The sequence below is a fragment of the Corvus cornix genome, chromosome 1 (genome assembly GCF_000738735.6).
Source record: "Corvus cornix cornix isolate S_Up_H32 chromosome 1, ASM73873v5, whole genome shotgun sequence".
Lineage (NCBI taxonomy): Eukaryota > Metazoa > Chordata > Aves > Passeriformes > Corvidae > Corvus > Corvus cornix.
Window position 1 is genome coordinate 89,655,023 of NC_046332.1, and position 12,567 is coordinate 89,667,589.

The following is a 12,567-nucleotide window of genomic DNA, read 5'->3' on the forward strand; positions in this document are numbered from 1 at the left end:
AGACTGTCAGTGTAATTCTGAAGAAAACAGCAACTTCCTGTACAAAACTGAAGCTTTCAGAACATGTGTTTGGATAATGAAAACATCTCCCCAGCCCTGAAATGCACCAGATTCCTCATTTGGCTCTCTTCCTACAGAGGTTCTGTAAACAAAGCACAGATACCGATTATGCATCCGTTTAATCAATAAGTCTGTTGTACAGGCAGAGGCCTTGGGTGCACATCTATGGAGGCTCCTCTGGAGTGGCTTTTCCACTTCAGGTGTGAAGGACACCCTATACTTTTATTCTGCAGCAAGTTGTAACATAGATACACCACAAAAAACATTTTTCTTTCAGCCTAGACTGAAATTCCTCAGGCTTTTAAAGAATGCTTGTTTTGACAGAGTAATTTTTTTTTTTTTTTTACACATGGTAAATAATCCCTAATTTTCACAGCTAGAGTGAACCCTCTTTCCAGGCCTTACTTTAGAAGAACAGCAAGACATCAGAATTTATATTTTATAGTATTTTATTTCACTGTCAAAGTTTTTATTCAGAATTCACCTTTAAAAATTAATGCTCCTGAAATGCAGGAAATACTGTCGCTGAAAAAAAAAAAACCAACATTAACTTGACATTAATCTTTCTCTAAAAGAAACCCTGTTTAGTTATTTTGTTGCAAATAACTTTTTAAAAATAATTTTTATCTATCTGGTGATCAGCAAACTCAAAGACTTTCTCTTCACAACTTTGATTGGAATGAATTCCAGGAAGAAATAAATGAAAACGCAGAAGTAGAAAAGCAGCAGATTTCTACAGGCAATAAAGTGTGAAAGATCATCATAAACAGGCTCATCCCTTCACTATGGGCACGCCGTGCATCGTTCACTTCTTTCTAGAGACACAATTCCAAAACAATCCAGGAAATATGAACTAGTAGGAACCATCACCATGACAATCCCTATTTAGAACTTTTCTTTCAAGTTAATATAGTCCTTTGGCTCCAAAAATCTATACGAGAAGAAGGAAATTCTGGGAGACAGCAGCAACAGCAAATTTAAAAGCAGCATCCTCTCCTCCAGAACCTAGTGACTGCAAAGCACAGGAGTAGCAACATAGCCAATAAAGAACCACAACAGACAAAAATGGGAAGCCTTCCCATGAGGAGAGGTTTGAACAGCAGGTTTTCCCAATTCATACACAGGAATCCTACTGCCTAAAACCTACCTCCACAGCAGAAAGGCCTACCTCTAACCAAGGGTAAAGCATTCAGGTCTACTTCACAGATTTCTGCAGTTCAAATTTCTTTTAATCCCTCTTTTGGGATTTGGCTTTGAAATTCTTAGATCTACATTATGGTAAGAGGCAGAATAACCAAGCAAGTTCTGTCAGTGTCATGACCTGATGGTTTCAAGAATATTTGAGTTTTCAGTATGAACTTAATACAGTAACTTAACTGCAGTTTTAGCTACTGCAACTACTCTGAAATTTCAAGTCCTGAGGACCACCAGATTAAATATGAGACACATCACACTAGAAAATTAACCCTATTTGAAGAAAGAAGAGATTTTTTCTCCCTCCAATCCAAATGAATCTTCTCTGATTTGTTTTAGAACAAAAGCTAACCCGTAACTTGAATAACATCCACAGGCTGCTCAAAATTTGTGCAGAAACAAGGAGTCTTAATAAATCTGGAGAAATTCAGATACAAACATTGGTTCCCTTGCTGGTTATGCTGTCAAGTATTTGGAGATGGCCTAAGATTGAGTTGGAGACTATGACCATGGAGATGGATGAAGTTAAAAAATGCTGTATTTAATATGCCACTTTTAATACATTTTAAAACATTTTCTAACTTCTACAGTAGCTTCTGAGTCCTTTCATCTTACCATCCAAGTTTTCCTAGATGATGAAGTAGTCAGCTACTTTACCTCTGACTTCACAGATTCTGGCCTCAATGATAATCTGTTTCCAAAAGGAGAATGAGCTTTCAACCTGGGCTAGCCTAAAGCCAGGGCTGTGAATCATCTGTGGTTTTCTCAGCAGGTCTAACTCGAGCTCAGCTGTACAATTTTGTTCCCCTCACAGCAGTGGTAAGCAGCAATCAAGCAGCCTCCTAAAAGCACCACATCATCCACAAGCTTCTTCAGAAAAATACTAGATACTAAACAATGACCCCACCTGCACGAATGGCTAACATTCAACTCAAGACTTATGGCTCCTGGGATTTGTGGATGTCTTGTGGACCTTTTCATCACATCTGGACAAGACCCTTTTAGAGCAGCTACAAAGGATCTCATCTCTTTTGAAAAACATGTCTGAGCCTTCAGCTTCTTGCACCTCAGGCTCAGCAAAATACAGACAGGAACTTATCTCACAGTAGAAAACAAACTCCTAAGTTGAGACATCAGTGTTGTGAGGCAACTTCCCTTTGAGCAATTCTGCATTAGTTCTCTTTGGGCTTCATATATATAGACAATGCAACAGGCAGAATCTACAAGTTTTCAGGAAATTTAGGTCTAAATTCAGAACCCCATATCTACAGATATCAGAGATGCCAAAGAAGCCGACAGTGTTAGCTGTTTTGCCTAAATTGATTGTATTGGAAGCTTATATTCTTGAATCACATTTAAGATGCAAATTCCACATCATTCCTACTTCTTATTTCTCCAGGTGTAAGTACCAGCAATTTTTTAACCTCTTCAGTGTAGGAGAGACCTATACCTAAAGTCTCTCTATAGGCTTTCCAAGGTGAGAAATACTGTGTAAAGAGTTAACATTTTTATTTGTTAAAAAGAGCAAAGTTCAGAAAAGTTCCAGTATCCAGTGTGTCAGAAGGCAAGCAATATCTAACCAGTAAACACCGAAGAGAACTGGTTTCCCTGTGACAACTGCCAAACATCTCGGTAAGGCATGTAAAATTCAGCAAATGGCCTCCTAAAAAGCACTGTTTGGTATAGCTCTAATGACAGCAATGTGAAATAGTATAAATCACAACTACATAACACAATCACAATTTTGTTACTGCTAATAACAGATTTTTTCAGACCAAAGAAGCCCTACTCTTACTTCTCACTCAGTTTTAAGGTTAATGGATCTAGCTGAAGAAATTTATCCTCCTTTTGTTGAACTATTTGAGTTTCAATAAAGCTACCACTTTCTTCTTTTTTGTCAACCTTCTTCAGTAATCAGAAGCATCGGCATTAACCACAAGGAACTTGGCAAATTATTCCTCTTAAAAGTTCCGGTCTTTAAGAACGATGAATTCAAGCATAAGATATAACAGTTTCTTGACAAGGTTATCCAAGATGGGTAATAATGCAAGAAAATGAAGACCTTTAGTATAATTCCCCCTGCTAACCTGTAACTGTCAGATATTTTCCAAGTAGTGAGATAATCTCACCTCATATTTAGACAGAAGCAGGCCCACATACCACACCAAGAACTCTGAGGTACTGCTGCTATCCTGTTTCACTGCTTAAATCTGTCTTTTCTCAGGTACCGAATTTCCCTTTGACATTAAGACTGAAGTTATTTCTAAGACAAGGTTGAAACATCTGCAGAGCAACACACCGGGATGGGAGGAAGTGCTTTCACAGACTGCCACTCCCTTTCCCATTTTTCCTCTGAGCATCAGTAAGTTTAAAATGAACAAGATTGATTGAGACTGTCTCAGGGCACACGGCGCACCCAGCTATTACTCTAGCTCGGTGTGCCCACCAGGGCTAAACATCAAGGAACATGAGCTCCATAACAAGTTTTTTCAGAGTCACCAAAATACTCTGCTTAGCTGATGTATGGCTGGACAGAAGAAAAGCACAGAAACTTATTCTGGCTTTCTTCCCTGAGCAGACACCAGCAATTCACAAACCGTTGCTCTGCTTTGGAGTTGCAGCTTTTAGAGGAAGGGAACACCCTGGGATGCTGATTCAGCTACAAAATTTGTGGCTGGACAGCACATTTTCTCATGAAGCACATTTGTTTCTACAGAGGAGCTCCCACAATCCTATTCATTAAAGCTTGTTTGTCAGATGGACTGATAGTGGGATGGAGGATGTGTAACAAATCTGGGCTCCTTCCACCTGCGGTAGACCTCCCCACAGGACACATTTCTCTCTTTTCACTGTTCTTAAAATAGTTTTAACTATGTACAGCTTGTACTTCTGCTTCAGATACACAACCCAGGGGTCAGATACACAAGTGTCTGAAAGTTCATAAGGGTGGAGAAAGACTGCAAGTTGCTCACTAATGACAAAAATTACTAGGTGATAAAAAAACTGGTTGTGGCCAGAACAAATTGTCATTAAATGCTGTTCAGGCCTTTCCTGTCATTCCTTCATCTTTCCTCAGTGTACACTGCTCAGCTAAGCCCAGTGTCTCCCATTATGAGCAGGAGGAAAAATGGCAAAGTCCCTCATGAGTAGCAACATTCCTCAAAGCTTTACTTTCCTCAACGCATTTCCATAAACCCAAGGACAACTTTTTTCCTACACTGTAAATATGCTTGCGATATACTGAAAATCGTCTAACCTTAATCCTATTCCATAGACTCTAAACTGATTTAAAGTGAATTTCAGCAGATAACAAGGAGAGTTATTTTATGTGGTCAGCATGCATTCCACTAACTACAGAGAGTGCCACATCACAGAATGAGACATGGCTAGCAGAAATGAAATTATCAGGTAGAATAAAGATAACGAGCAGCATTTTCTGAATGAAAGTGGAATATCAAGGTCAATTTATAAACAAGTGACTGCTGAAATGGCTAAATCGGCAAGGTTAATACGGACTTCAAGAACAAATCTGTCTTCTGGAAAAGGTCTAGCAGAACAAGTGTTAAAGCAAATTCAATATCAGCATCCTCATAAAAATTAGTGCAATTGTGTCAATAATATTTAAATTGTAACTAATAGGTAAATTATACCTTTTGTTAAAAGTATTAAAAAAGAAAAAAGGAACAAAGCAATATTCATGCTGTAAATCACAGCACAGACTCAATAATAAAGCCTTGACCTTCATGGGATAAATTTAAAAAATTGCCATACATACAACACTCAAACTCTTAATGCTACTATATGTTAGCATCTCCAAAAAAAAAACCAAACCAGTTGCATTAACTCGTCAGCTCTAAAGTTGTTTCAATGCTATTCTGTTCTTAACCCCAACAAAACCATTTTATCACAGTGAACTCACATCGACATCAAAAAACATTCAAGCAACTAAGTTTTTCAAACCAAGAACACTAACTCCTTATTTAAAGAAGGTAAATTATTAAATTTCTTGTCACACAATTACCTGAAGAGTTCTTTTGCTTCAAGGAACTGAAGCTGTGCAAACTGTATAAAACCTGCTTGCTGCAGGATTCGTTTGTACATTACCTATAAAAAAGAAAGAGGGGGAGAAAAATATTTATTATACTTGTATTTATGCAGTGCTAGTTACTACTGCAATAGCTGCCTGCCAAAAAACACCAAACACATGATCTTCAACCACACCTGACAAGTCACAAGCAAAATAAACCTTGATCCTCTACATTTTAATTTATGTACCTGAATATATTGAGTCTGCTGCCCAGACTCAGTTTCTTACACAAATGTGTGTGAACACAACACTGCTCACGAATACTTAGTAAAAGCAAAGTCAACAAACAGCAAGTTTAAGTTTTCTTGTTCAAATAATGACTTATCTGACATCATGCTGACTTGCCTCAAGTTTTTTCTTGGGTTATTTGCAAACATAAAAGCCAATGGTTATCTTTGAAGTTCCCCACGATTCAGTAAGTGCAAGAAATGAAGATGGTCCCACTTGACCACACACAGCCACTTCCTTCCTGTCTCATCTCTCTGGTGCAGCAACCTTGCTGGCAATTTTCATAATCTCATCTCCAGCTGATGGCCATATTTCTGACTTTCTGCCAGTTTTGTTATTTCGATTTTTTTTTTAATAAAAAATTCTTTCAAAGCAGTTCAACCTATCCAGTATGTAGTACATTATGCAATGTACCATAAAAATATGGTTAAAAACCAAGTAAACCATATGGAAAGTTATTTGTTACGAAGCTTTATTGTTAATGTCACACCTAGACAGAAAATGTTTAAATGAAGCTCAGTAGAACGAGAACACAAAAACTACTTTAAATGATAGGTAGTTATTAAATCTGAATGGTCAACCAATTACAAGATTAAATGAAATCCTTGTGCTCAGAGTATTTCCAACAGGAAAAGAGAAGTACTAAAAGCCAGGAACCTAAACTGTGCTCTGCAGAGCATTCCCATTTATGACAATGCTGGTATTTTGGCAAATACACCCAGCTACCTTCACATGTCCTCAGTTTGTCTCTTCAACTTGCTCATGAATACACAGCTTTCTAATGTTTCACACTGTACATGAAAGCTGTTACTAATATTAGACTTTAAAAAACGATTTTCAATAAAAATATCCAGAGAAACGACAATACTATAGGAACATATTCCAGACAGGAATTGCTGAAGAGCACTAAGCCTCAAGTACAGTGGGACTGACACTCTAATTGATGATTTTTCACCTTGATTAAAGGTTATAGATTTGCCAACAGAAAAGCTTGGCTTCAGTCCATTTAGTCTGTGAATGCTTTACTAATGGTTTGTCTTAAGGGAATACTTAATCTCTGTTGTTTGCAAGTCTCTAAAATGCTTTGTAAGTTTGTGGGACTTTTCTTGCGTCCCCAGTGCCCAGGAGAAAAGGGTAACAGAGAAATGTTACCAGGCACACTTTTTCAGACAAATACAACAATATAAAATTAAATTAACAATACTTCATGGCATCTTTATATTAACTAATGCTTTACATTCAAGTGTAATAATTAAAAATAGAGTTAACTAAAGCTAATAGAGAATTTAATTACAGTTACAAAGTAAAACTTCTTTAGGGGATTAACTCACAAAATAGCCAAAATATTTTTGATTTCTGACAGTGTTATTACATCAATACACAGTAATGTGTGAACTGATGAATACCCACTTGGTCATCTTCCTAAGGACACTGCTGAAGGATTTCAATCTGCAAATATTTGCATCTCGTGGCAGCAGAAAAATGTTAAAATCCAGCCTGACTTTCCAGGGAAAGACTTCTCACCCTGCTGACTAGTATCAAAAGTAGATAGGCTGGATTCCCGCCCTCCCCGCCCCCCCCCAACCTGTTTTCAATTTTTGCAATGGAGTGATCACTAAAATTTACATATTTAGTCAATTATGATATTGTAATAAAATTTGAAATAATCTCACTGAAAGCATTGCTTTAATTGCAGAGCTTAGTCTGCACAGCATTTTTTTAACAAAAACTTGAAAAGAGCTCATTGATAGTGTAACTATAGGCTGAAGGAACCAGTTTTAAATTTGAACTGGTAAAGTAGTTATTCACTGTCATTTAAATGTTGACATATCTTCAATTTTCCTTTAAAGACATGAAACAAAAAGTTGTGGAATATCTACAGACACTTTCAGAACTTTTTAAAGATGTAATGATGAGATAAGCAGTATCCAGGTAGATTTTTAGCTGACAGTATAAATACTAGATATTAAGATGCCCTGGGGTAAAGATTATGGAAGAAAACAGACCAGACTGTGGAAAATCCAGTATTCCCCCTTCTGACAGATTTTTAAGAATGGGCTAGACCTACATGTCAAACACACACAGTTAACTTCTGTTTATGACAGAAAAAACACCTTCTGTTCTTCCAGATCCGTTTGTCAGATCTGGAACAGGCTTCTTTTCAAAAGGTTCTAAGCCACACCCAGTCAAAATTCAACACGTTGTTTAGTCCTTTATAATTTCTGAAGAACCACCATAGGACTTGCAATTCTTTAGGCAAATTCTGCACTGTTGACTGAATTCACAGGAAAAAAACAGTAGCTACAAAAACATGACAAAAGTTTTGTATTAATTCACATCTGAAAAATCAATAGGAAAAAGAAAGGTGACTACTGAAGCTGTGATTGCTGTAGTGAAGTCTTAATTCTCTCAACTACTAAAAAAGTCTTTTCTAAAATAGTCAGAATTACCAACTATATTGTCCAAAAGAATTTTTCTAGAATGCCACTTTGTCTTTTGGTCAGATTTGGGTGCAGTTAATATGTTTTTTGAAACTAAAAAGAATTAGGAAGAAAAAAAAAAAAGAAAAGAGAGATACCTATGCAAGATGTGTGTCAATCTAACCAAGGTCTTCACTACCATCAACCATGATTTCTGCAAACGTCAGCTGTCCTGAAAAATTAATAAGTAGTATTCAGTCATTTCATGGTGGCATGGTAGAAAGGCCTTTGTATTCTTCTATCAAAAATGATATCCAGCAGAGTCATCTCCTTGGAACACTTTTGCTTAGCATTTTTCACCTAGCCGGAATTCCTGATGCTCAAAAACAAAGAAATTTTCCTCTGATATGGCGGAGCTAAATTTGCAGTCTGCAGGGACCACAAGTTAAATAACAGGTTAGAACTACTATGGCATGACCTGCTACTTTCCAGTAACTAAATATTGACTGTACAAATAATTCTGAGAGTACAGTACTTCACTGCTGCTATTCCACCATCATTCTGCATTACCAGCATATATTTATATATATTTATGCTGATATACAGAGGGAGAGCATGCACCCATGTATGCATGCAATGACAAAGTTTTGAACTGTAGGGGAAAAAAAAACCCCCATGTCCTCAAGATCTGCCCTGCAGCACCCTGAGTTCAAGTCACTCATTAGATGGCATCAGCCATTGCAAACTGCAGAATTAAAGCATCACGTGACAAAGGGAACACTACACTTCATGAAACAGACAATAATAATCACTATTACGTATGGATAGATTATAGTGCCTGGATCAAGTGCCTTAATGCCAACCCTATGCACTCCTTCCTACTGCTTGTACAAAATGGCAAAATAAGGCCTTTAAAGTGTCAGCGGCTCAGGATTCAGTAATGGTTGCAAAACAGATACCTGAAGATACCTATTAGAAGATACCTATTATCTAATAGATATCTATTATCTGCGGATAGCTCTCAGAAAGGAGTTAGAAATGAGTGACTGTGTGATTAAAGTATGCCAAAGAAATGTTTCAAAGACATATGTAAGGCATTTAATTTGTTGAGCTCCATCAGATTTGTATTACGTAAGACTACAGTAAAGAAAGTCTGACGTGCCTGTAACAAACCTGTAACGACAACACCAGGTACCAGCGTCACCACAGAAAACATGTTACATTTCCAGCTACAGATAAGCTCTGAAAAACTGGAGTAATGTCTCAACAACTAAGCCAAGTTGAGCCATTTTAATACCAGTCAGTGGGAGACTCCACCAATTCAAGTTGGTTAATATCAGTTTGCAAATACACTCCAGAAACAGAACAGGCTATTTTGCTCGCAAGTACTATGTTTTCTGGTTTTCAGCTGTAGCATTGACTTAAAGCAACTGAACACCCTTAAAAGCACACTAAGTTAGAAAGAGTTTACAATATTCTAGGAAACAGAATAATTTCAGGAAGACCAACACTGTGCACTTAAGACATTTGTGAAAAGAAAGTAACTTATTTTAGAGACTGAAAAATTCTAAACACAAGAAAACTAAGATGGAATGAGATTCTACGTCATGTATTTTAGATAATGAATTGTGGTTCATCCTGTGGCAAAACACAGAAAGTCATCTCCCACACTAAATCCACGTAAACTGTAAAGAAATAATTGGAAAATTACAGTTCATCACACATAGAAGACATTGCTTAGATTATGCATCCTGCCCCCACAGCAAGAGTTTTGTTTGCTTCTTTAAACAGATTGGAAGGGAAAAGTTGGAAGTGAAGATGCAAAGCAAAACACGCTGGAAACTGAACTCTATATTTTTCTAAGTACTTTTCAGCTTCAAGTACTTTCAGGTAGTTGGACTTTCACAAAACAATGGGAAGACTTTTCTCAAAAACTTTTTTGGTTCCAGCAATCACCTAGCTGCTCATTTAAGAGAGGAGTTACGGATCAAAATGAAAGCTGATACAAGTTTCATTTAATTTAATGATTGCCTTTCAAGTGCCTTGACTGAAACTGAAATGAAAAAGAATTAGAACCTTCTTGAAATAAAAAAAAAAAAAAAATCCTGACAGTCTGAATAACTTTGAACCATTGCAATCCTGTAACTTCCACATGTTCCAAACTTTACACCTTTCTAAACAAACCAGAAGTAACACAACTGTTTTAATGGCAAAAAAATGCTCCAAAGTATATTAAAAAAAAAAAACCACAGATTTTTCTGCAGGTCACAGATCAAATTTTTCTTTTACAATAGCAAAGAAACCAAGCCAAATATTTATTCACCTACTCTATGAGTAGAGATGTCATGCTGCTTTTTACAATTCTCTAAATAGGAGCGAATACAGTAGAACATGTATTGCAATATAAATCACAGGTAGAAGGGAGTGAGTACAAATCCCTAATCAACACTCTAATCAGAGAGTTTGTAAGACACTTTGCCACACAAAAACCTTTGAGTTACACAGCAGTACAAGTGCTACTTGTAAGAGCTTGGAAGTAGGATTTATTTGCTTAAGATTTCCCATCACTTAACTTCGAAGGTAGGTGCTACTGTGGAGTTTAGAATATGATGAGAATCTTCAATAAAAAATGACACAATTCTAATTTGAAATAAAGTATACATTTTTAAACAGCAATAGCAAATAATAACAATCTAGTACTAAGGAAGAATCCCACTGGATTTTCTCTCACTAGGTTTTTTTGTTTTGCTCTGTTTTCAATTCTCTCAAGTCACACACTTGAAAAAATTCAACAAAACCCCAGAAGAACAACAGCATTCAACCCTGCCAATGTCACAGCCTCTACAAGTACAAAGCAATTTAGCAGAATACCTATTTCCTCAGGCTGAAATCATAACAGGTATTACAACTTCTCTACAATGTAAATCCCTCCCCCACCCTCTCCAATCACTTGGCCAATGGAATACATGACACCACTGTGAAATTTACATTTTCATGAAAATTAAAGGAAGGACAGACCTGAAATTTCTCTTTTGGAATATTCCTTCGAGCTCCTTTTGCTAGAACAAGGGCTTCTTCCACTCTGTGGCTAGCTAGAAGATCCTGAATCTGTTTTTCCAAAGGTAGTGGAACCAAGATATACACACCCTTGTTAGTAGCAACAATCACCTTTCCTGGACAGAACAAACAGATATATTCAATTTACAGCCTCTACAGAAAAAAAAAAAAAAAAATCAGAAACAGGCTTTAAGATACACAATTTAAGATACAAGAACCTAAACAGTGTTAAAGTCCCAAAAGTGACCTTTGCTGCTTACCACATTTACTACATAGTACAGTTTGCCTATAAATTCCAGCTCAGAAATACAGAGATAATGGTAAATTTATTTAGTTACAGCAGATTTTGTTCTACTCTAAGAGAAATTGGCTAGAATCACTCATGATGAACTAAGCTGGTAAGGTCACTGAAATTAACGCCAGATTCCAGAGAGTAGGAACTTTTAACTAACAGGTACTTCCCCAGGCTTACATTTGAAAATTTTAAGCTGTACACCAAATCTAGCAAGTAATATACAGTTCACAGTGCTAGAGTTTGTAGCTTTTCTGGAAAAAAAAAATGTAGTAGCATAGTATATTCCACACTTAAGAGTTCTCAATTGAAGAACGGATCAATAGAAATTTTTGTACTTTTTTGTTTAATAATTCTATGTGAAAGATCCAATTTTAAACCTCTTACACAGATATTTCAGAATTTATTATTCTTTTGTATTCCTTTTTAATAAGTTAGAAATTTGTCAAGATAGTCAATGGACAAATACCTGTAGGTCACAATTATTGAGTTGTAGCATTAAATTAACATTGCTCCTTTGAAAGAAACAATCAAGTTACAAGATAAAGCTCTAACTCCAGAGACTCCTACCCAACAATTAACTTGACAATTACAGCACATTTAATGAGCATACATTTTGTTAGAAGTGTGGAATTTTGGATTACTGAAGTCTGCAAGGAACGTAACCAAGAAAGCATTTGCAATAAAAGTTTCAACAGTAAACATACTTGTTAGATACTTTGTTTAAAAAACAAACCCAAGTGACTGCAGCTGTTGTTCCAGAATTACTGATGCGACAAAGTGTCCTTTTTAATACCTTCAAAGTCCTGTAGAATGTGACCTTCTTTAAAAGGCAGGGTTTGCTTTTGCTGCTGGTCCAGCATGCTGTGCACCGTAATGAACTCATCATCGAGAGCAACCACGTAAGGAAAGCACAAAGCTGCCCCAATCACATTCTCCGACCAGTGCACTGGGGCACGCTGCGAAATCCCATCTACAGTAGCAAACATGCCTACAAAAAGGGAAAAACAAAGCCTGAGGCTCATGCTAGTTGAAGACTGTTGTTTTCCCAACAGAAAGCATGGGTACCAAGGTGCAGCAATGGAAAGTCTCAGAGCAGATGCAGTATCAGGCAGCATGATAACAACACATCACACCTCCCTGGACCTGAACTGATATGTTGGTTAATTCAGTTCAATTTTTTTTTTCATCCTCTGTCAGCACAGGAACAGACAATGCCAAAAACTGAG

At 36.8% G+C, this 12,567-nt stretch overlaps 1 protein-coding gene across 1 annotated transcript in view; it reads right to left on the reverse strand.

Moving 5' to 3' along the window:
• TGFBRAP1 (transforming growth factor beta receptor associated protein 1) overlaps positions 1-12,567 on the reverse strand; it is a 33,548-nt gene that overhangs the window by 10,371 nt on the left and 10,610 nt on the right. The window contains exons 3-5 of the mRNA XM_039549186.1: positions 12,135-12,329; positions 11,008-11,162; positions 5,276-5,358 (exon numbers count right to left, since the gene is read on the reverse strand). Of these exons, the coding sequence (XP_039405120.1) occupies positions 5,276-5,358; positions 11,008-11,162; positions 12,135-12,329 (433 nt within the window). The remainder of the gene's footprint in view (positions 1-5,275; positions 5,359-11,007; positions 11,163-12,134; positions 12,330-12,567) is intronic.